This window comes from Schistocerca gregaria, chromosome 8 (assembly GCF_023897955.1).
Source record: "Schistocerca gregaria isolate iqSchGreg1 chromosome 8, iqSchGreg1.2, whole genome shotgun sequence".
NCBI lineage: Eukaryota > Metazoa > Arthropoda > Insecta > Orthoptera > Acrididae > Schistocerca > Schistocerca gregaria.
Window position 1 is genome coordinate 247,442,564 of NC_064927.1, and position 26,532 is coordinate 247,469,095.

Consider the following 26,532-nt stretch of genomic DNA (forward strand, 5'->3'; position numbering starts at 1 on the left):
GTGTTGCGCTTTTAAGTCAATGCAATCTAAAGACATTGTCATTTTTGTCTCATATTTCGGTATATTGCCAGTATCGATATAGATATCGATTACGGGCAAAGATTTCCGGAATGGATGAACTATCCGCATACATAATTAAGCTTGTACGGAACCCTCGATGCGCGACTTCTATTCGACATCATCATGGTATGTCGAATTCGCCTCGTTACCCGTATTTGGGCTTTCAGGATACCCAGCTTTAAGAGGAAGAAATGAGCTTCAACCAGCCTGTGTCTCCAGAACCCGTAATGGTTATTTTGACGAAGGTTGCAGTCTGCCAGATCATCGTGTTTTACCGCAGCTTACACTTCAGAACTCTGTCGTTCACCTAAAATGATTTAATAAAAGCATCGAAAGCCTAACTGAGCAACAATCTACGTTAAAGCAGCTAAAGCCGTTTTTTCGACTGTGACTTGATTAAAACCATCAAACATTTTTACAGTAACCTCTACCAGCCACAAATTGGGGGCGTTTTGCCTAGATGTTGATTGAACCATGTTTCGAGGGAGGGGAGGAGGGTGGGGTGGGGTGGGGTGGGGGGGGGGGGGGGGTAGGGGTGGGGGGGTGAAGGATTGGGCAACAACGGTAGATAAGAAATATTTGCACGTTAACCATATGGCAAACCCCTGCTCTGTGCGTTACCGTTAATCAAAATTAGCTTTTGGAGGCAAATTTCCTTTGAAGTTGCAGCAAACTCATTTTGTCGGATACATTTCGTGCACAGCACTGTGTTATGTCTGATTTTTCAAACGTAAATTAGAACAAACTCCTATTTTTCTATGTAAGCTATTCATATTACGTGTCTCCGGTTACTTTATTTCGAAATATTAAAGTAACTTTGACTATTAACGAAAAGAAAGGGAGTTCACCATTAATCTGCCCTATGAGGCTGTAAAGTGGGAAACTATCTACTCTTTTTACCGATTAGTTCTTTGCATTCGTTTGAGAAAACTTGCTAACCAGCCGGCGTACTGGTACACCTTGACTGGCGTGTTAACCAGTTATCTGTGTGCACCTGCAAGTAGCGCATATAACTGCACTGGATGGTGGAGGGAGCCAGCACACCGAACACAGAATTTTTTTTTTGTATTCTTCCACTGACAGTGAGAACGTGTGCTTCTTCCTTCAGGAAGTCGAAAAAAGAAAACGAGGAAGCTGCATGTTGCAGAAAGACAAAACAGGCACGTGTAAGTGGTCTGAGCGGCTTAGCTATGCTGAGAGGTCCCCCCCCACCCCGCCGGCAGACAACGCAGTAAAGCTCTTGAGGTGGGTAGGGGGGTGGAGACAGCCCTGGCAGCGTTCCCACGGGTCACCGCGCTGTCCGGGGACAACAAAAGGGCCTCAAGGACAGCCGGCTCAGCACGCCGTCGCCTGCGGCTTGACAGCGCTCTCCGCCGGGGGCTCTGCGCACAACTTTGGCACGATGCGGTGGTGCTAGCGGCTTGTGCCACAGCGACTGTTACTTTGCGGCCAAAGTTGGAGACTTCGACGAAGGCTGGCTCTAATGGATGGCCTGATACCTCTCAACTTGAACAGAAACTAGACTGCAGATCCCAGAGTAGTAAGACGTTGCGGACACGCACACGAATTCCCTGCCCTCAGGTAGAAGGGCGCCAACATATATTTGGACATACGAATGATCTGTATTTTGGAGGACGGCAACTGTGTGGCAGAGTTTTGAAACACTGTTGAAGATACTCACCCTTACATTTACAAATTTATGAGTTATTTGAGAAATGCACTGACAGAAACTTTCGGCTATATTAGCTGTCCCAGGACGAATGGTCAGTATTCAGGGATACGACAAACTATCATTGAAGCAAAAAAAGTAATAAAAGTCGGTTCTTAAATGCATACCTTAAGAGCTCTGAGCACTTCATCTTCGATACTGTGAAACATCTCTTCTGCTGCAAGGGTCTTGCATATTTTAAAAGGAAGCACTATAGGAAAACAAAAAAACAGGGAGAGTTGTATAGTTCACATGGGCTCTAAAATGCTCATCTGAAGATCTATGAACACTCTTTCAGTAGAAGAGGCGAAAGTGATGATGTGCTCATAGCTCTTAAGGTATGCACTTTCGAGTCCATATTTACTAAGACTTCGTTATTTCGAATGATCGCTCTTGTCATATTTCTTAATACTGAGCATGCCTCCTGGCCCATCTTGTATTATACTGTCCACTCTTGTTCTCTGACGAGAAAAGTTAAAAAGTTCTGATGAATGCGAGCACTACTCGCGCACCGTAGGTTCCGAACTAAATTATGTATGCAAATAGTTGATCCATCACGGAAATCAAGAATTTCGTCAGTTCCTGCCGGTTATCGATACCGATACTGGCAAAACATCAAAATACGACAAAAATGGCGGTATCTTTTGATTTTACTGACGTAGAAGTTTAAATTTTTTATACCGTCAAGGGACCGTAGACTTAAGTATCTGACGAATTTTAACTTTATGTGCCTACCAGTTCCTCAGAATAATGGTATTAACAGTCGGGCAAGCAGACAGACAGACAAAGAAGTGATTCTATAAGGATTCCGTTTTTACAGACTCAGGTATGGAATCCTAAAACGCAAGTACTCATCCGTAGCAACATTGTTCAGTTCAAATGGCTCTGAGCACTATGGGACTAAACATCTATGGTCATCAGTCCCCTAGAACTTAGAACTACTTAAACCTAACTAACCTAAGGACATCACACAACACCAAGCCATCACGAGGCAGAGAAAATCCCTGACCCCGCCGGGAATCGAACCCGGGCGTGGGAAGCGAGAACGCTACCGCACGACCACGAAATGCGGGCAAAAGTGTGCAGTACCAAAACTAGGAATGGATAGACTGCACGTACTGAATTTCGTTTTGTATGAAGCTTAGATGTTATCGTTTGCTTAAAAATAACTTCTGAATAAAAGTAATTGTGATTGAACTCGTTATTACATGCCGTACTTACTTTCCTTCTGTCCATTAAAAAATTTAAGATTTTTTACCTTTTTATATTTCTAATTAAAATGTAATATCAGTCAGTAACGTATCAATGCTACAGATCTACAATACGGTTTACTGACGTGTCAAGGGGAGTGGACAAGGGAAAAATCACAGGTCTGCTTCCAGTTGTTAAGTTGAGAGTACCAAGTGGTAAGTACATTTATAGGAAACGTTCCGAGTGTGGGTGTTGAGCAGTTAGAAAGTTGCGCAATTCGTGCCGGAAGAACATGAAAGGAGGCAGTATTGAGACAGCGGGAGGTTGGACGATCCTTCCGACGAATTGACCATGTTGGACCTGCTGACGTTCTGTGTAACAAGGACGGTACGCTTTCTTGTCGCCCTAACTCCAAACGGCAGTAGCAACCCAGTCACGCCTGAATCTCCGCATCTGATGGGCAGCGTTTACTGGCGACACGTTAACCGTAGCACGAAGTTCTATCAGTGACGCACCCATCATTTCAGTACCGTAAGAACGACTTGCTCTAAGTGCGACTATCAACAAGGCTGTCGCTTGCCATGCTCTCTTACATGCCTAGTCATTGTCAATCTCCAATAGATCGCACAGCGAAAGGGCGTAACTGAAGATGGTGTTGTACTCGTGTATAACCAAATTCGGACAAAATAAGCCAGAATGACCACACACCTTTGTTGAGGGAACATGGAACATTGAACATTGCAGCCTGTTCTGCTGGCCATCTCGTTTCAAACAGACGGGTACTTCAGCATTTCACGTTACTCAACGCGCTCTTCAAGATTTTCGTTTAGTGCCCTGGCCAACACGAGTCATATACTGACCGTCACTGAATTTGAATGGGACGTGTCGGGGGTTTTCAATACCAACCCAGCAATCCTTCACCTACAGCAACAGGCAAAAGTTGCGTAGAACACAGTCTCCCAGCAGAGAGGTGGTGGTGAGTCGCAGATGAAAGCCTGATATTTTATGAGAAAAGCACGTGATAGACTTAAGGTGACAATCGATACCTCTGTTGGTCTCTGAGAATGATCACAGAATTGAATTCTAATTAGAGGCGGCTATACACAGTACTGAAACAGTTGTCCAGGGGAATCTGTCCATATATGTACGACATTTGTTATCGCCACGTCATGTGTATGAACTATGTAAAGAAAACATGTGTTATTTACAATCGGACCACTGCTCCAGGGTATTTAGCTTTTATTTTCCATTAGTAAGTATTGCTGCAAAGGCCATACGTGGTAAGCAAAAAGCATACAACTCCAGTCCAAATTAGCAATGCCTTATAAATGAAAGGTGTTGATTCCAACCGAGGTGCACCCCCAGACGAAATTTTCCCTACTAATTAAGGCCCGTAACAAGTTTCCGATGTTAACGATAGTGTATCGATTGAAGGAAATGGTCAGCAATTTTTTTTGTCAAGGCTTTTAAAACAAAACAAAGACACCCGAGGTTTTAAACAATTATACTGAACCTTAAGCTGTTATGTTGTGAAGACTTGAGAGGCAAACAGAAATTTGCTCAAAGTTCAACTATTCGCCATTACCATATCAAAATAACATCTACTGCGAGGTTTAATCCGTTGTGAAAGCCAGTGCACCATTTTAATTCACTTTTGACAGCCAGTGCCAAGACTTAGTATAACGGATTAGAGAAAGCACTCGTTAAAACAGAACGACCTCAAAGAAATTTTCGCCCAGTTACTGACAAGAATTTTGCCGTGTAGATGTGTACAAGTCGTGACTGTGTTGACGTTAACGGATTTTTACTGTAACAAAGCTTTATTTCCAGTGCAGCGCCCCGCGACGGTAGAAAAAGTTGCTCTGTTGAACGAAATGCTGTAGGGTATAGCTTGAAGACAACGATTCTTTTCTGGATACAAATTGTCCGATACCAATAGTTCGGAGAGAGAATACTGGGTGATCAACCGTGAACGTAACCGCTTTCGCGGCGCGTGGGACACGGGTTCGCAGTAAATACAACACGGTTTGTCGCGTATGCGATTCCTAACATACATAACATAAAACTGAAAAAGAAAGTAAACTAAAAACTATATTAAGCAAGGAGATGCTGAAACTACCTCCCTTCGTCGTTCAAACATCTCTGACATCTGTTTGGGAAACTGCTCATTACATTCTGCAGTTGTGTCTGAGAAATGGCAGCGATTTCTTAACGAATTTTAATTTGTATACTCTCTCTTTTAATGTTTCCCATAGATATAAAGCGCAGGAAGTTTAAATCGTGGGAGCCGCACCGGGTAGCCGCGTGGTCGAGGGCGTCTTGGCATGGTCCAGGCGGCTCTCCCCCCGTCGGAGGTTAGAGTCCTCCCTCGGGCATGGTGTGTGTGTGTGTGTGTGTGTGTGTGTGTGTGTGTGTGTGTGTGTGTGTGTGTGTGTGTGTGTGTGTGTTCCTTAGCGTAAATTAGTGTGTCAGATTAAATGTAAGGTTTAATTTCCAAATTAAATCGGGGGAACGAGAAAGCCTTTGTTGTTAGTGATAACACTACCTTGAAACACACAACGAATTTCCTGTAATAAGGAATAGGCTAGCCATACGAAATTCCATTTTCTCAGAATTTCTAGGACACGTTTCCAGAACATGTCCACTGTTAGCCAGACTACCTTCCATGACTACTGTACGTGGTGATCTATGTTTACTGTCAACAACACTTCCCGTTTCACTAAAATAATTGAACAATCTACGAATAGTACACTGATCAGGAAACTGAGCATCAGGAAATCGCTTTCGAAATACTCTTCTTACTGCACGCGATGATTCTGTATGCCCTCATGAATCTTGCATGAACGCTCTTCGTAGAATAGAATGCTTTTACTACACCATTTCAGTTTAAAGACTTTCATTCAATACACAGAAATGTATCGCCTTACAGACACTTGCTATCTGCGCGAGATATCTACACAACGGCGCCGGACTGGAAAGGAAATACACTGCCCGCCTGCCCCGCCGTGGCTGGATATTGGCGGGCGTAAGAAATCACCAGCAAGCGGTGGCTTAGAAGATTGATCACGTTGTACTTTGAATCCCTTACTGGCAACGTTGGCAGTAACAGCTGATCTATTAACTCGTATTTGTAATGATAATTTTAGTTTTAGAACTCTGTCCAAACAAGACTTGAGCCAGGACCACTATCTTAGGAAAAAGAATTATCCGCAGAATCCAAGTATCTCTCGCAGATTACGCACGGCAGCCGTGAAGCTGCCAGACATTCCCATAGCAGTTGACGGCTGCCGTGTCGGTCGCAACGTGACTTTTTGGTGAGGGCTCAGTAAATATGGCTACCTTAACAACTTTCAAGTAAGGCAAGGCATTCTTCGCGGCAGCACCAGTGTATACATCAGGTCATTCTCTCTACAGCTATTTGCTTCTCGTAGGTCCACAAATGGCTTGGGAAATAAATCATTGAGGGATTAATTTCTTTAATGGAAATACAGCCATTTTTGTGGGACAAAACTCTAGAAAATTAGAAAGACAGTATTCATAGAAAAAAAATGCGTCGCTCGATGTATTCGAAGCATTGAGTGCACTATTTCAAAACATAACGGGCAAGGAAAAAAATGAAGATGGTAAGTTATCCAACGAATTATAATGTGCTCACTACCAATTATTATCACGTTGCCGTAGTATTTTTATTTCACTCACCTGATAGTCGCAGCTAGAAATGTATAGGCTAAATACAGGGGTGGAGGTGACCTCACGTTGACAGTTACGTGTACCTGAAGTTTCTGACATTACAAGGGGTGGAGAAATAAACATGGAAACAGCGCAAACACGACAATTTTCATTGTATATGAAAACCGCTGGCGTTCAAAACAACATCCAGTTATCTCAGAATGGATCAATGCAAGTCCTTTATGGAACTGAAGGAATTCTTATACCAATATAGGAATTCTTATATCAATCTTCCTGCAAAATAGTGGCAATTTCAGGTAACGATGTTCGATATGGCTAGAGTCACGGATTCTTCTCTTCCAAGTAGATCACAAATTCGCAATAATATTGAGATGCGGTGACAATGGTGGTCAGGGAAGATGTGACAATTCATCCTCGTGCTCACAAAACCAGTTCTGGACGATGCGAACTGTGTGAACAGGGGGCTTGTCGTCCTGGAACACAGCATCACAATTGGGGTTGGAACATTATACCATGGGATGGGCCTGATCGGCCAAACTGGTCACGTGATGCTTGGTAGTAATACGAACTTGCAGAGTAACCACGGCGCCCATGGCATACCAAGATATGGCTGCCCAGATCATCACCGAATCCCCGCCATGTTTCACCCTTGGGACGTGAACGTGGCCAGGAGTTTGAAACAATGTGGAACAGGACTCTCTCGATCAAATGACGTTCTTCCATTGCTCCGTGGTCCAGGTTTTATGCCTTCGTCACCACGTTTCCCTCTGACGGACATTTATTTGCATGACTGATGCGTGTCTTCGGAATGCCACCTCGCCCTACAATTCCCTGCTAATGGAGCTCCAATCGTGTTACGGCCCCGACAGGGTTCGCGAGCGCGACATTCAGTTCTGTAATGACATTTGCACCTGTCATCGTCATATTTTTATCACAAGCCCCTTCAACGACGTCCATCACGAATACTCAACACACATTTTCGCCTGCTTCGTTACTTAGCGGATGGTCTTTTACCGAAATCTCTGTATCTTCGATAACGTCTCTCCTGAAACATCAAACAGTTCTGCTTCCTTCTACGTTCGAATTCACTTAGCTCCGACATAACGCCCTTACAGCTACGCTGAAGACTGAAGGCGCGTACACACTGGGCCAACGAACGACAGAGACTAGAATCGACGAAACGTTGGCCGCCAATGTATTGGCGTACGGCTTCTATTCCACATCAAAGGGCTTGAGACCATGGGATTCGGCCACGTGGAATCGCAGTTGGCTCTGATAACATGACGACGTTGCTCCCGTATTTTTGTTGTTATAAAGTGGCGTTTTGATTAAAATTTCACCGGACGATGTTATGAGGGAAAAAGAAGAAGAAACGACGCTAATGGACATTATCTCACAGAAAATACGGAGCACTGTGGTGGGACAAAATGTCCGACCTGAAATCTGAATTCGAATATGGGCTGTTTCATATTTTTTTTCTTCTTTTTCCTACTGAAAGCCACAGGTTTCGAACTGTTACTAACCAACTACGCAGCCCTAAAATTTCCAAAGGTGAGCTGTAACTGCAGCAGGAAATTAATAGTCACTCCCAGTTTTGTTTGTTTCTCTTTGTAATTCAAGACAAAGAGATACCATTTTCTTCTACACGCCGTGTATACCATTTTCTAATAGCCCAGTTATTTCCCGTCAAGCGTTTAGTATGTTCAGTTTGTTTTTATAATCGCAGTTCAAAGGTACCCAGAAACATTCCCATTCATGATAAAACACTATCAGCTTTAATGCTCCCTCCATATTCCACTCTATACTACACTATTTTTAAACACAAGAAACGCACACCCTTAGCGAGAGCACGCATTGCCTGCAGTGGGTACGGCGATTGTTTAAATAAGTTTTTCAGGACAGCCACAAGTCTCACTTCGAATATTTTACTGACTGGTTTCTCTCTAACAGCCAACCACTGTATTTTAAACTGCAAGTTACAGAGTTTGTGATAGTGCTCTTATTAAATTAAAGAGCGGAACAGGTAAATAAAACAAGCTAAGTGCCACTTGTGGCTCTCCTGAAAAACTTACACACCCGTTCTTGATAGACAACGAATTTTCGACACAGCGTCCACCTTAGAACAGGGGTCCAAACACCATCCAAGCGCCAACGCTTTGATGTTCCCGCCAGCAGTCCTTGCCGCAACCAAGGTCAATCAGCACGGACAACAGCTTCGTTGGCTCCGATTTGCCGCCCGTACACACCAAGAAAACATCGCCCAACAGCGGTTGGCTGTGGTTCGTTGGCCTAGTGTGTCACGACTAACACTTGCAGTGTATTATTAAGGACACTGTACAGGTTCCGTTCATGGTCAAATACAACAGTACAAACTGCATATTTGATATTAACACCTGCATTTATGTTCAAGCATGTATTTTTCGTGGTGTTTCCGTATTTTCGTCCAAATCCTCCAGATTTCCTGAACAAAAAAGCTATAATATGAATTTTTTATGGACATCAGTTTTTTTCCACCAAACTCTGTGCCTATGTCGGTCTTTTGAGCTGATGCGACAAAGACGTATGTACTTTAACTCACCCACGTTTGTGTCAATTAAAAGTTATAATATGCTGAAATCGCAGGTTTTCACTCTCCTGCCGAGCTATGTCCTAATCTCCACATCCCAATGCGACGAGGACTTCCATTTTCAAATGGACATCTTTGGAGAAGTCAACACGAAGGGAGAAAATCTGACGCAACCACGCCGGTATTGTACACGGATGGGGAGACGAGGTAAATATTAAGCCATACACCACTTTCAAAGGTGTTAATGTTCTACCAATGTACCAGAACTACCACAACGTTTCTTAATCCACACGCATCCATACCTGCGTGCGTTTCTTGACTTACACTTTCTGGTGCGGCTAAATGTGCATTAGCATAACGTCAGCTCACATTCCTTCTCTGCCTAACCACTATAGGAACTATAAATTAAAGTCCATATTAGCATTTGTTCACGTTCCGTTTCGTTGAAACTGGGCTGACAGATCAGGAAGGAATAAAATGGAGCTACCGTTCCCTGCAGAACAGCAGCCGTGGTATTCTCGGCACATCTTGACACTGTGGATCTCGGAACAATGAATTCCTAACGATTTACGAAATGGAGTGTCCCATACGTCTATCTCCAACTACCATTCCACGTTCAAAGTCTATTATTTCTCGTCATGTGGCCATAACCATGTCGGAAACCTTTTCACATGAATCGCCTGAGTACAAATGACAGCTCCGCCAATGCATTGCCCTTTTATACTTTGTGTACCCGATACGATCGCCACCTGTATATATGCGTATCTCTATTCCATGACTTGTCGCCTTAGTGTATGTCAAGTTCACCTTCACTTCTATTTACTACTTTTTACTAGTTTTCACTTTAAGAATATGAAACTTCCCTCGAAAGTTTTCTCTCACAATTTAATTTTGTAAATATTTTAAGTCTTGTGTTCGCGATTATACTATTACATAGTTAAATGCAGATTTCAGTTCCAACAATCGAAGTGCAGATATGTTCACACTGTGGCGCCCCTCTTGGCCTGTTCAGATCACGAGTTAGTACTTAACTGATTCAAGGGCATTCGTCTGATGTATTTTGTCCCCTAGTATTGTACTGACCCTCCTTTCTTTTTTAACAGAAACTGATAACTAAGACTATTTTGTGACCGGAGGCTGAGAAATACAATTAAAAGAACTTCGAAATACTTCCCCATCCACCAATCTCTCTTCTCCCCCCCCCCCCCCCCCCCCCCTCCCAGGGATGCTAGCCCAGCAAGCCATGGAGGATAAGTGTTTAATGAAGCTCAGAAGGGTGGAAGAAATGGGTTCTATCACACTGTTTTGATTCAACTATGGCAACTTATCTATGGGAAGAGCTGTTCGCAGGATGAAAAGATCCAAGTTCGAGACCCAGGATGGCACAGTTTTAATACGCGAGGAAGTTTGAATCATAATTTTATTAAACCTCTGGTGTAACTGCGATAGGAATTTTACCATTGAATACCGTAAGACCAATTAACACTGTAGATAAACTACCATATTAACTAAAAATTCTGTTCAGCACGCAGATAGCCAACACGCTACTCAACAAACAAACTGAGAACCTTCCATCACTATCCCCACGCTGCGAGAAGTGTAACAGCTTGGAGGCACTTCACAGCTGGGACCTACACTACGGGTTGAACCACCGACATTGACCCGCGTATCATCTATCGACGGGACGTTTGACGCCTGCCACTACGGCTTGGCTACTCGTTCTCCTCATGCGCACTGGGCACTTTCGTCTTACGGCCGTATCAGATGGACACACTGACGTGTGCGGCTACTACACTAGTGGTACTCACCGAGCGGGTGAGCGCCTCCTCGTCGACGTTGGGGTTGTCACAGGCGACGAACACCTGCCGCATGAACGGCTCGCTGTTGCGCGCCACGTCGCCGATCCCCGTCGCGTCCGTGGGCACCGTCCTCCAGCACACCACCTGACAAACACACCACAGTCTCACCGATACTGCTCTAGAGAGTCCCTCGTAAAAAGATATTCATTAAAACACGGAAAACACACGATGCCATACAATTTTCATCTACTGTCTCACAATGAAGCCTTCAATACTGCCGATTTTGTCCTACCTCGGCGTCAGCTTTTGCAGCTCCGTCTCATACGAAGCGGCAAATTAGCGATTCCAACAGTTCGTGACAACAATCTAGTCGTCTTCAACATGGTCAAAGCGTTTACCAACAAGCGTACGTTGAACTTGAGAATGAAATTTACGACCGAACGTGGCATGTCCCGACAGGTCAGAGAATGATAAATTGATCCTCAGTGGAATACAACATGCAGTAAGCTCAACATCTGTTTGGAAATCGTTGAACATTAAACACAAAACCTGTGTATTAGATGCATTCATGGTACTTCACGTCACAGACTGCAATAGAGCTCACTTATCGACCGTATAAATTTAGCAGGATCTCCTTTCATAACACAGGTGGCACTTCTAGTTCCTTACAAAGACCAGGTGTATAGAAACGTAGTATACATTGCACTAATCTAAACTCTGCACATTACTGAACACACACAGAATAAACGGCTGCAATAAAGCAGTTGAAGTTTTACTACTTAAGGTCCTTTACGTAACGCATCCTAGTACGCGGGGGCGGCTAGATTCATTTCTTTAAATTTCTTATCTAACACGTTTCCACAAGGTGTGACAGTCCTAATTGGCTTTCACATTAGTGAAAGATGTAAGTCATGATATGAAATGCACATGGTTATATTAATCATATATGCTATTCACGGAAGACACATTATTCTCGTATCCACCAGTCTTTTACCGGCGAAGAAGAGTAACGTGGTGTCACGCTTAAATTTCTCTCACCAGGTAGAATATCTTCAAGCGGGGGCGACGCTTTTCATGAACTACAAACGGAATCAGCAAATCAACACCTTTGTTTCACGTCCTCAAAACAAGGCATTCGCCGACGCCAAACCATAAGAAATTAGCGCACTAATCCGAATGTATCTTGTGTTATCAGAAAAAGGTATACTTTGTGAAACTGGCAGCGTATAACATCTGCCATACCAGGAAGTACTTTATCTCCATTATGTTGTACTATCAGAAAAAGGTATATTTCGTCAAACTGTCAGGTTATGACATGTTCTGCTATTCCATGAAGAACATTATTGCCACCTTACTTTTTTATGTCAGAAAAAATGTATCACACGTCTTTATTCATCGCTGTATCTTTAATGAAGAGGAATTAAAACTTTATAAAATACTACTTAACGGAGGAATTCCGATACTTTATGCAAACTACAACATTGTGAAATACTAACGACTAGCGGCATTACCAAGACTAGGTCACTGCTCATAAGCATAACCTGCGATAAGTCAACGAGTAACAGTTGGGTGAACACAGTAATTATTTCACTTCATCAACTAATACAAACTTATCTACATGGAAGCGTAATCCCTTCATTTAGGCTCTTTTGTGGCATAAGAACAACAGGAGATGCTGGCGTTCGTACTCAGTGACAGGTTCACATTTTTCGTTATCACGAAAATGACACTTTGGTGCAAAAAGAAAATCGTTCCTTCACAAAATAGCAAACTGCCACAACTTTAATCTGAAAGAAATCATGATATACCAACGGTAATCAGTGTCCAGAATGAGATTTTCACTCTGCAGCGGAGTGTGCGCTGATATGAAACTTAGTGGCAGATTAAAACTGTGTGCGCTGATATGAAACTTCCTGGCAGATTAAAACTGTGTGCGCGAGCGAGACTCGAACTCGGGACCTTTGCCTTTCGCGGGCAAGTGCTCTACCATCTGAGCTACCGAAGCGCGACTCACGTCCGGACCTCACAGTTTTACTTCTGCCACACGAGATACTGGCAGAATTAAAGCTGTAAGGTCCGAGCGTGAGTCGTGCTTCGGTAGCTCAGTCGGTAATCAGGCTATTCTTAGATAATCTATTTTCGATGTTTCGGTCTGGACCTAAGTGATTTATTGAAACTTTAATGCACCACCTGAATAGCACATGAGTAAATAATCTTCAGCATGACAGAGTTCAGCTCAGGGACTAATCGAATTTTTTGTTGTTGTTTGGCATTTCATGTTTTACGGTGGACTGCTCAAATGCGAGGGATTTTCAATTACACTTCATTGCTACATTTGCAAGAGTCATTCGAAAACTAATGCCTCGTACTTTTTTATATTGACTGAATGTGCATGAGAGCTCATGTTGCTGTAGAACTAACTTTTTTATTCTTTCTGCTAAAGTTATAGTGGTTTCTTTGTCTTCCGACAATTCGAAGCAGCAGCAAGTATAGTTCCAAAGTGGAATCTCTGTATAAAGCAAATGTCCCACTGTATTCCTCACAGTTGAATAAATTGCACGAATTAAAATCTGTCGACACTTACCAAAGGTGTACAAAGACGATAAAACAGGCGAGTGTAACGTGAGACGAGGGGGTGCTCCGTTTTAATAGTGCTGCGACAGATGCGCAAGACTAGCCACGTGCCTTTCATAATGAACAGCGTCTCTATCAACTCATCGGTGTAATCTGAGGATTATGACCAAGGAACTGTGTGCACAACTGTATGTAGGCTGTATTGTCGTAGATATCATGCAACTTCGGTTATCGCTATGGCTGTGCGAGTTGTGTCCCGCATCTGCGGGATGCTTACATACGATAAAAATTTTTAAAAAATCAACGAATGGAAATTCGTTGAGGCCTGTTGGACGAGTATGTGACTGATTGTGACGAAATGTCGCCACTGAATTCGGAATCCGGAAGGTCCATGGAGGGATCGCATGCGTTTTCTCCACAAAGGAGGAATTGCAGACGCAGCAATCTGCAGGCAAAGTAATTCGCAGTCATTTTGGATAGGCAGGATGTGGTTGTTCTGCCAGCCTACAACAACTGTCAAACCAGAACTTCGCAAAACGACATCCGACTAATCTGAAAGACCGAGTTTTCAGAATCAGGCCAGATAACAAGACACAATTCTGCTTGCAAAGCGGAAATGCCAGACCCCCCTCCACCTCACGAACCGTTTAGCGACCATAAGCTTATAGCCAAATTTGGTCGGACTGCTCTACCATATTGACCGAACAGTAGTGATTTAATGCTTCTATGAGCAATCCAACATTTTACACACTCAGATCTGTGGTCAGACCGATAACACAGTTGGTCGCCTGAGCTGGTTCATGTTTTTACGATCGCGGCAGTAGGCACTTTTTGTTCGCCTTCCATTAACTTTCATAACGACATGTGTTAGTTCTGTGTCAAAATGAGGGTATATAGTTGAAATCTTTGTCTATTTAACTGTGTTATTGTGATGTCCGCATCTGCTGTAGCTTCCATGAAATTAAATGGAAGTGACCGCTGTGCATAATTGCCTATGTAGACGTAGAAGAAGTTAAATGAGTATAATACAATAGCAATATTTTACGGCAAGAATGACTGAACGTGGTTTTTATACGAATATATCTCGATTTATTGAATTTTATATGAATAAATCTAAGTTGAATGCAGTCGTTAGTAAGTTAAACCAGTAACTTAATCGCAGATGTGATGTCCCCAGTAAGAAAAGCTGTCTGTCTATTTAAAAAAAAAAAATGGCAATGGGCGACTGCGGTCAGACAGCTGTGTTTAGGGTACAGTTTCCGGCTTCCGTTTGCGCGGGTCTCTACGCTCATGCTCTAAGTGATCGAGACCTCTGAACAGCTCGTAACGCTAGCGGTTAGAGCAACACAACAGTGGTTTGTGTACAACGCTAGGGAAATATTTCGTCACTTTTACGTTACCTGCAGAACTTCAGAATGACAAGCGTAAGTTAATAAGCAACGAAACAAACTTAACATACCCTGAGGCCGCATTCCTGAGCCAGCTTCCCAAAGGCTTCCTCGCTTTCATTGTGGTGTCTCTTGTCCAGGTAGAAGATCCCAGTGGCGTAGCGTCCGGGCTCCGGGAGGTCCACATTCTGGTGCTCCCTGCAATCCAAACCAGTCTGCTGTAACTTCCATCGGCTAATCGGTATTGTAATTGTACTGTTTCAGAATTGTCTGATTACATCAATTATGCGAAAAGCATTTTTTATGGGTAAAGAGTATGACCAGCTTGCAAATTACTATATGTGGCATGGTTCTCACTGCCTCAGAGTGTTAGATCGAAAATGTTAAATAGTGGGGCATAATAGGCTACATAGCAGTGTAACAACCACGATGCTTCGATCTGACAGATCGTTCGATGGAAATGTCCCATTTAAATTCATCGATCACTAGCCTGTTTAAAGTGTTTCTTTCTTTATCGTTTCTTTCCATCTGGCAATGTGAAAAATTCTGAGTTTGGGTGTTGTTCAGTGAGTACGCCAAACTGTAGTTCATACTGTAACTGAGAAGTAAAGTAGTTCACAAATCGAAGGCAAGCGCTTAGCACGTCCGATAGGAACCGTGCTGACATTCGCTCTTTCCGTAAAGCATTAGAGTGTTCAAAACGAAGTTTGACATTATTACAGTTATTTTTTTAAAAACTTGAGTGTGGATAACAGACAATACTTGCACAACAAATCAAGCAATCTTGCTTCTATATATGAAGGGCATCTCAATAGATACAGAAAACTCTACTATAATTTCGGTTTACAGCCAGCAACAGTTGAAGCAATTAATAATTGAGGCACTTAAACAACTGAACCTAAGCTTACGACGTAGCTATTTTAAGTAAACAACTTCGGATGACATGTAAAATAATTTTCGCGAATTTAGACATTATTCAGAACACAGGAAACACGGAAATGATTGAGAGCAACTTACACATACATGGATACTCAGCAAATCGCACAGACAGAGGGTTCATCGAACCACCTTCACAATAATTATCGATTATTGCAATCACTAACAGCGCGTGGAAGAAACTAACACATGTATCTTTCCGTGTGAGCTCTGATTTCCTTTATTTTATTATTATGTTCGTTTCTCCCTATGTAGGTTGGCGTCAACAAAATATTTTCTCATTCGGAGCAGAAAGCTAGTGATTGAAATTTCGTGAGAAAATTCCGTAGCAACGAAAAACGTTATGTCCACCCTAAATCCTCTATCATGTCAGTGACACTCTCTCCCATATTTCGCGATAGTACAAAACGTGGTGCTCTTTGAACTTTCTCGATGTACTCAGTTAACCCTATCTAATAAGGATATCAGACCGCGCAGCAGTACTCCAAAAGACAATGGACAAAAGTAGTGTAGGCAGGCTCTTTAGTAGATCTGTTAGATTTTATAAGTGCTCTGCCAATAGAACGCCGTCTTTGGTTTGCCTTCCCTACAACGTTTTTTTTTATATGCGTTCTTTCCAGTTTAAGCTGATCGTAATTCCTTGCTATTTGTTTGAATTTATGACCTTCAGATTTGACTGATTTATCTTGTAACCGAAGTTAAACGGATTCCTTTAAGCACTCAAGTGGATGACTTCACACTTTTCATTATTTGTGGTCAAATGTCACTTTTCGCACCATACAGATGTTTGTTCTAAATCGTTTTGCAATTTGTTTTGGTCCTCTCATTACTTTACTAGACAATAAACGACACATCTCCAAACAACCTAAGACGGCTGCTCAGATTGTCTCTTGAATCGTTTATATAGCTAAGGCCTGTGACACTACCTTGGGGAACGCCAGAAATCACGTTTTACTCGATGACTTTCCGTCAGTTACTACGAACTGTGACCGCTCTGACAGGATATCACGAATCCAGTCAAATAACTCGGGCGATATTCCATAAGCACGCAATTTGATAATAAGTCCCATGTGAGGTACAGTGTCTAAAGTCTTCCGGAAATCTAGAAATACGAAATCAATTTGAAATCCCTTGTCAATAGCAGTCTACACTTCGTGTGAGTAAGGAGCTAGTTGTGTTTCATACGAACAATGTTTCCTAACTGGTAGAGTGTGTGTGTGTGTGTGTGTGTGTGTGTGTGTGTGTGTGTGTGTGTGTGTGTGTGTCGATAGTCCATTCTCTTCGACGAAATTCATAATGTTCGAACACAACATACATTCCAAAATGCTGCTATGTATCGACGTTAACGATATGGGCCTATAATTTAATAAATTACTCCTACTAGCTCTTGATTACTGGCGTGACCTGTTCAACTGTCAAGTCTTTGGGCACGTATCCTTTGTCGAACGGGCGGTTGTATATGATTATTAAGTATGGAGCTATTGCATCAGCATACTCTGAAAAGAACCTACTTTGTAGGCCGTCTGGACCGAAAGACTTGTTTTTATTAGGTGATTTAAGTTGCTTCAGTACTCCGAGGATATCTATTTCTAAGTTACTCATAATAGCAGCTGTTCTGGACTTAAGTCGTCACTGTCGTTCTTAAATGGATGCGAAATCTGTGCTATTCGGCAAAGAGAAACACCTGAAACGATAATTCTCTATGACGTAAATGGATATTCACTTTTTGTCTAAAGAAGATGGGACAAATCGGTGGCAAACTGACAAAATGCCCTGAGCTGAAGAGATCATATTCAACGTGTAGCTGATGAAGACGGTGATTATAAAGATGTGGCGTTATTTCAGACTTTTCTAAATGACATTGTGTCCAACATTCCCCGTAACAGGCAGTAGCTCTAAACCTTCAGTTAAATTATTATTTTCTAAATATCGCTTTATTAGAATCAACATTAAGTTTTTAGAAATAGCTTTCCTATTTGGAATGTTGCCGAATTCCGCTGTTACCCTTGTCCATACATTAGTGGCAAGGCTGGCGCCAAAAATCGCCAATATTTATGGGACACCGCTCACGCACTGTAGCCAACATTCAGTTGAGTTCTTATAGGACCAAAGTAAACCTGTTTAACGCAGATGTCGCAGACGGTGCATTTGTGGTTTTAAGTGTGAATAATATTGCTCCGCTGTTCATGAGACATTGGGGAAAACTCGGCTTGTAAATAAATACGACGACGACGACGACGACGACGAAGAACAAAGGAACGAACGAACTCTGCTTCCAAACGGCAGAGACATAAATACGACCTTGGAGCAAATGTTTGGTCGGCGTATCGATATTTGCTTAATGTCCTCCTTTGATGTTTGGACGAAATACCGCCAAGCAACGAAGACGTACCAACATTGGGCCTACGTTGGTTCCAACGCTACTTCTGCAATCCACAGACTGGAAGAACACTGTTGGCGCCAACGTTCACAATATATAAACCTGAACGTGTGACTACTGAACACATTTACACTGAGGTGACGAAAAACGTTGTGGGCTACCTCATAATATCATATCGGACCTCCTTTTGCCCGGCGTAGTGCAGCATCTCGATATGGCATGGACTCAGCAAGTCGTTGGAAGTCCCCTACAAAAATATTGAGCCGTACTGCCTCCATAACCGTCCATGATACCGAAATTGTAGGAGGTGCAGGATTTCGTGCACGAACTGACCTCCGATAATGACCGACAGGATTCATGTCGAGCGATCTGTGTGGCCAAAGCATTCCCACGAAATGACTACGATGTTCCTAAAAATCAACCGCAAACAACTGTGGCCTGATGACATGGTGCATTGTCACCCACAAAAATTGCATTGTTTTTTAGGAACACGGCTTTCAGTCAATGACCGGTTCAATTGGATCACAGGACCGATCCGTTCCATGTCAACGCAGCCCACTCCATTAGTACCACCACCAGCTTGCACCACTTGGGTTCACGGCTTCATGGGATCTACGCTACTCAAGATCCCTACCACTGGCGATTGGGACTCATCTGACCATGGCTTCCCATGAAGTCCAGGATCCAACCGACACGGTCACGAGCCCAGGAGACGCTCTGCAGGCGATGTCTTGCTGTTAGCAAAGGCACTCGCGTCGGTTGTCTGTTGCCATACCCCATTAACGCCAAATTTCAACGAACTGTACTAACGGATACTTTCTTCGTATGCCCCACATTTATTTCTGCGGTTATTTTGCGCAATGTTAGTTGTCTGTTAGCACTGACCCTCTGTGCAAACGTCGCCGCTCACGGTCGTTACGGGACGACCGAAGGCCACTGCGTTGCGAGATAATGGCTGAAATCTAGTGTTCTCAGAACACTCTTGATACTGTGGGTCTGGGAATATTGAATTCCCTAACGATTTTGGAAATTGAATGTCCCATGCTTCTAGCTCAAATTACCATTCCGTGTTCAGAGACTGTTAGTTCCCGTCGTGCGTTCATAATCATGTGGAAAACCTTTCCACACGAATCACCTGAGTATAAATGACAGCTCCGCCAAAGCACTGCCCTTTTAGAACTTGTGTGAGTCATACTACCGCCATCAGTATATGTGCACATCGCTATCCCGTGAATATTTTGTAATGGACGTGCTCGCGTTGAAATGAAATGTCGTGTGACGAGGGCCTCCCGTCGGGTAGACCGTTCGCCTGGTGCAGGTCTTTCTAGTTGACGCCACATCGGCGACCTGCGCGTCGATGGAGATGAAATAATGATGATTGGGACAACACAACACCCAGTCCCTGAGCGGAGAAAATCTCCGACCCAGCTGGGAATCGAACCCGGGCCCTTTGGATTGACAGTCTGTCACCCTCACCACTCAGCTACCGTGGCGGACTCGCGTTAAAACGGTTAAATACCCTTGCCATCTATCAAAGTCTGAACAGTAACCACATTTTGTGGGTTTTCTCAATAGCACACTTTAAACAACAATGAAAAATGGACATAAGAAAGCTTAATTACGGTGTGTGGACTAACAGCACGATCGTAGCTCGTAGCTGCTGGTTCTCTCCGGGCGGCGGTGAGTCATTTCGTCATGAAAGGAACATTATTTTCTAACGGACAATTTTTCCAGAAGCGATTAAGTGGTAGTATGTCTTGCCACATCCGAAGCTCCGTGATGGTTGTCGCCATCCTACATTTTTTTTAATAATTCGCAATGTCATTAACATTATGATGAAATTAGCGAGGCTAAGTTCATAAGCAAACTGCACACAAAAAAATAAAAATTGGTCGCACCCTCAAGAGCGCACATTGGTCGCTGTGGTGCGATTTAGATGTACACAGAGCTTATGCCAGACCATCACCCGACGTTAACCCCGTAGCAGATGTTTGAGATTATTTGGAACCGCGGATAAAACGTAGTATTCAAGATTCCCACAATTTGGTAGCTATGTGCGTCCTAATCATCAATGAATGGCTTCAGCTGGATATAGCATAGCTAAAGAAATATGCGGATTCTCTTTCTCGTCGAACTGAGGCCATTCCAAAAACTAGATGGGGCCTTGTGCGGTATTACAGTAACTTCTCTTTGGGGATAACTAATGTTTTGACGTCTGTGATTATCAACGTGTGCATAGGAACATCTTATCAGCTAATATCAGTGTAGCGTTGAATATTATCTGTGACAGCAGTCTACATCTACGCGACTGCACTACAGTTCAGACGACAGCGGCTCGCACAGAGGGACCATTGAGTCACCTTCAGACTATTTCTCTATCGTTCCAGTCTCGAAGAGCGCGAGAAAAACAAGCACTTAAATCTCCCCGTGCGAGCTATGATTCACCTTATTTTATTACAATGGTCATTTGCCCCTATATCAGTGGATGTCAACAAAATATTTTCGCATTCGGAGCAAAAAGTTCGAAATTTAAATTCGGTGAATTTCCGTTCGTCTATTGCTTGGGGACGCACGCAGTTCATGCTAGCTCTTCAAATCGCTTCTTAGGCATAACTACAAGTAACTACGTGAAACAGAGGAATGGACTGCATGAAGCAAAACGCTGACTGCAGCCAGAACCAGCAATCTGGTTATGGATGCAACACTTATTTCCTGCATTTGGTAACCTCATATCTTGAGAACACTGTCCCTGCCTACTACACACAGAGAAATGCTGACTTTCAAAATTGTTTAGAGTACAGTTTCTTCAGAGACGCACGAGAGTTACGTCTAAAATTTTCCACGTCGCAATTTTTTCTAGGTAGGGACGTCTTTCAGCAGTATAACTGTAGTGACACCTCAGGTCGACTTCGTAAGAGTTTTCCACAAGGAGGCGAAACACTTTACACGGTTCATACTAGTCTAAGAGTATCAACACTGTGAAACACCATAAATCGATGGAATCACCTAGCCGATGTGGTGGTGATCTCAGTCAGTCGTCTTCCAGTAACGTTTGATATGTAGGCAACACATCACAAAATGGGATACAGTGAAATGAAGTGCCTTTCTTTAATGAAATTTCCATCGTTTGAACGGCGAACAGTGGAAAATGAAGCAAACTGATTAGATCTACATAGTTCTCCACATTTTAACAATATTAGACCGCAAGATCAAAAGCGAAGATAAGATGTGTAAAAAGCGCAGAGTAATACTATTTTCTGAACCCAGTGTTAGAACAAAGACAAATCGTCTGAAATAAAAGCTGTTGTTGCTGCATTTTCTAACGAGAAAGCTTGTTCGCCAGAAATTGTCTGCGAGGTTCACTCGTCTCAGTGATATTTAAACGCAACTACAGTTCATACACTTCTTTGATGTTCCAAATTACGGCGCCTGATAGTATTAAACGGATTTTAACGAATTATTTCTGTAAACACCGAGTATTTGTTTGGCGGTAACAGTATCTGCAGGGGATTGATTATGCCACACCATTGCACACTTGTAGTTTAGAGAGTTAAAGGTATCAAAGAATGTAATATTCATTCCATTGCCGTCCTTAAAAAAGTATTTTGCAGTTTGATCTTTCGGGCTTTCCCCGCTTAAGTGTGATATTCGCTGCGTAACGGAAGCTGTGGCGAAGGGCTGCTTACATAAGTAACTAGTTCAGCCGTAAGCATACATACAGGCACTGCCAACGCGTATGCGTATCACCTAATATATTCCACTTCCTCCATGTACCTTAACGTTCTAAATTAACATTTTAAATGCGGATGCCGTTCTGTGCAAAAGGTGAACGCCTTTTAACCAATAACCATGAAACAGACATGTTCACTTCAGGTCGGTTCTAAGATTTCTCATAGTCGAACAACGCTGCCATTCACTATTGTATCAGTAGTCAACTCTTCGTATGAATTTGAGGCCAAATTTCATAGTTCGCTATTTCAAAATACGGCAGACGTGCGATTTTATGTCACCATATACTGAAGGCCGCTCCATGCGGCTGATTCCTGTTTCCTGGAGGGAAATGATGATAGTTTGTCCGCGTACATTAGCCTCTTGAAATACAAACTTGTCACCCACATTTTGACCGTAGGACTGGACAATAGATTGCAGGGTAGTTCCCCAACACCGCAGAGCTTCAAATTACTCTTGACACCGACGAGCGGCGTCCTACATCCGCCCCAAAAATATGACATCCATCTTCCTGCTGAACCCGTGTGACTGAGACTAGCACTGGGCGTCTTTGCACTCTTTCACAAATATCAACAACCGCCAGACGAATTCTGCATTTGTCAGCCGCAAGATCTACATCTACACTCCGCAAGCCACCTGACAGTGTGTGGCGGAGGGTACCTTGAGTACCTCTATCGGTTCTCCCGTCTATTCCAGTCTCGTATTGTTCTTGGAAAGAATGTCGGTGTGGGCTTTAATCTCTCTGATTTTATCCTCATGTTCTCTTCGCGAGATATACGTAGAAGGGAGCAATATACTGCTTGACTCTTCGTCGAAGAAACTTTAACAAAAGCCCGTACCGAGCTATTGAGCATCTCTCCTGCAGAGTCTTCCACTGGGGTTTATCTATCATCTCCGTAACGCTTTCGCGATTACTAAATGATCCTGTAACGAAGCGCGCTGCTCTTCGTTGGATCTTCCCTATCTCTTCTATCAACCCAATCTGGTACGGATCCCACACTGTTGAGCAGTATTCAAGCAGTGGGCTAACAAGCGTACTGTAACCTACTTCCTTTGTTTTCGGATTGCATTTCCTTAGGATTCTTCCAATGAATCTTAGTCTGACATCTGCTTTACGGACGATCAACTTTATATGATCAATCCATTCTAAATCACTCCTAATGCGTACTCCCAGATAATTTATGGAATTAACTGCTTCAAATTGCTGACCTGCTGTTTTGTAGCTAAATGATAAGGGAACTATCTATCTATCTATGTATTCGCAGCACATTACACTTGTCTACATTGAGATTCAATTGCTATTCCCTGCACCATGCGTCAATCTGCTGCAGATACTCCTGCACTTCAGTACAATTTTCCCTTGTTACAATCTCTCGATACACCACAGCATCATCTGCAAAAAGCATCAGTGAATTTCCGATGTTATCCACAAGGTCATTTATGTATATTGTGAATAGCAACGGTCCTGTGACCAATGATCCATGTTCCATTCCAGGTGTTCCCTGGCTCAACGTGTGTAGACAGCAGCGTACTGTGGTTCGACACGTCCCTCCCAGTTGCCTCCGAAGAGGCAGCGCGTACTTCTGTTGCAGTACCATCCTCCTCCTCCTCCTCCTCCTCCTCCTCCTCCCCTGTTGCTCTCATGCCTCGGTCGGCGCGCCGTCAGCACAGTTAATAACGGATTAGGCATTGTTTACTTAAGGGGTGGATGGATGTCCTTTCTGTCGCCGCCACATCCAGGCTGGCCGGAACACGGAACCTCATTGATCCGCCGGGCGGACTCTATCCGGGATCGGGGAACCTCCCCCAGCCCGTAAGCGGCGCTTTAATGCGCAGCGGCTGTAGGAGCTGGCCTACGACCCTTATTTCTAGAAAGCTATCATTAGCTGGCTGTGTCGATAGCGAACGACTAATATAAGACAGGTCTTCAATGTCATGTCTCACGGCAGCGGTTAAGGATAAATCGTTGTAACTTGTTAGTAAAAATCTAAATGTGTTAGGATTATCTAATCTAGTAATTGTTACTAAGCTAGTGTGTGCAAAATTGCAAAAGAAAGCAATCAACAAGTGCAACTATCAAATCGAGACACTAATTTTCTTGTACATCTACCTTGGTGTTGCTGTGCGTACCTACTTCCTGTGGTCTAAAGAGCACTGAAAAAGATATTTCCGATAAAAAGAAACACTATTCAAGTAATGAGGGTGGTGTGAAACAGATGGTTGCGACAGAAATAGCAGTTTTTCCGCTGTGATGCGGATGAGCGGCAGAGTGAAGGTGGCCGAAGGACAGAATCTCCTTGCGCATGAATAGAAGACGTATCTGGTGATAAGCAGGACTCGTGTCATTCAAGAGAGCTACTTCGGCCTCTGGTAGTCGGAACGCGATCATACAAAAGAGTTAACAATTTTAAATATCAGTGGGTAATCTTTACAGAGGACGCATCGTGTGAGGCAGAAATCAAAGCGAGATTCAAATGGCTCTGAGCACTATGGGACTTAACATCTGAGGTCATCAGTCCCCTAGAACTTAGAACTACTTAAACCTAACTAACCTAAGAACGTCACACACATCCATGCCCGAGGCAGGATTCGAACCTGCGACCGTAGCAGTCGCGCGGTTCCAGACTGAAGAGCCTAGAACCGCTCGGCTTCTCGGCCGGCTCAAAGCGAGGATCCAAGCCGTAAATCAACTATACTTCATTCATACATTTTTAAACTGCGAAGTCTCTCCAGGTGTTTGAGACTCGATCTGTATGAAACACTGATCCAAGCAGTAGGGCTGTATGGCTTTGAAACTTGCAGCGACCGGAAAAAAATACTTAAATAATAATTTCGTTTTCTACCGAAGACTTAAAGAAGGACTGACGTTCTGGATAACTGAAGAATGGAGGATCCGGCCATAATTTCGAGCTGTATGAAATCTACAATAGACCAAACACTGTATGCCTGATGAGAAGCAAGCGGCTAATATGGGCAGAATATGTCGCTCAAATGGATGAACAATGATGACCGTTGAAAAGCGTGGGTTTTACTCCCTGCGGAAGAAGTCCATTAGGAAGATCAAAGGTGGTAAGATGGAATCCATGAGCGCTTGCGACACATCGGCATACAGAGTGGTTGACAGTTAAAGCACAAAACATAATCCAGTAGAGCCTTGCAGTTGCGCGCTGTTCTCTGGGACTAAGCGCATGAAGTAAAATATCACTTCGTAGTATTACTCCTAGGTATTTGCGAATCATCTTGCCATCGGGTACTAGTGGGTTAGTTCTTTCTCTCTGTTATTACCGAGTGCCGATACTGATGTTATATAAGCACGCCCCCAGAATAAATGTTTCACTTTACAGTGCCTAACGAGATCCACGTCGGTACGTGCGGAAAATAGATGAGGACATCGGCACATCAGTCGCAAAATCTCTGCAGCCATTTTCCGACGCCAGCGCAAGCCGTGGGTTAGTCGTGTCCTTGTCCAGGGGCCACTGGACTAGAGCAGAGCGTCGGCAGCGGGCCGCGTCTATTTCTGCGCCGCTTTCGCCAGCCATTAAGATAAACGGCACCGGCCTTGGCGGCATAGTTGGCGACGTTCCGGTCGGCGGACGCCGAATCCACCGAACCACCAGCTCTATCTATGTCCACAGCCACATTCCGATACCCATAGACGCCGTTTAGTGCTTAGTAGAGCCTACATTGGGGCACCATTCGCGTACATTGGGGCACCATTCGCGGACGGAGAGCGAAATGTGTGTTGCAGCAAGTACTGCTCTTTTTTTTTACTCGCATTCAACGTTGCCACTCTGAAATTTGATACTACGGCTCTCCTTTCTTCTAGTGGTTCCCGCTGGACTTTGTACGGAATTTCTGTAACGCTCTGCGCCTATTACACAAAGATGCGAATCTTCATCTATTCACTTTCCCATTAACTGGAAACCATAATGACCCCCAACTGAATAAAAATACTCTACATATACAACAGGCAATCCTGATAGTACGTGAATACCAGCTGGTAAAGTACTGGCGCAAATAAAGTTATTGTCTTATGTATTTCTAGGATTTATGTGGCAAAAAGAAATATTGCTGTAATTATTAGTAATAAATGCGGCTGCTCCGACGCGAAAAAAAGTAAATAAAATCACCTCTGCTCGATGCTATTGCATGCTGTGTTCCGTACGTACGCCAGCAACAAAATTCTCTACCCGACTTGTGACAGCACTTCTAATTTACAACCCGCCATTAACGTGTTTCTTATTTCATACGTTTCGTAGCATGTCTGCAAGCACAAATGTTTAAACATTGCTTGGCCTCCCATGCAATTTACTAACGATTTCTCGCTAACGTTGGCCTGACAACATTTCTGCAGTAATATTTGAAAACAGTGCAATATATGCGCAGCAGACAGCAGTGCATTAAATCTTAAATATTGGCACTGCTGAGATCATCGCCCAGCATCGGAAACTGCTCAACGAGATACCGCTTCACCCCTACACCTCGGAATTGTTTCCAGCTAATTTAATTAC

The 26,532-nt window shown here is 43.4% G+C and overlaps 1 protein-coding gene across 1 annotated transcript in view; it reads right to left on the reverse strand.

The window, feature by feature from the left end:
* The window catches only part of LOC126284988 (uncharacterized), a 357,367-nt gene that overhangs the window by 168,505 nt on the left and 162,330 nt on the right, over positions 1 to 26,532 (reverse strand). The window contains exons 4-5 of the mRNA XM_049984278.1: positions 15,048 to 15,174; positions 11,024 to 11,158 (exon numbers count right to left, since the gene is read on the reverse strand). Of these exons, the coding sequence (XP_049840235.1) occupies positions 11,024 to 11,158; positions 15,048 to 15,174 (262 nt within the window). The remainder of the gene's footprint in view (positions 1 to 11,023; positions 11,159 to 15,047; positions 15,175 to 26,532) is intronic.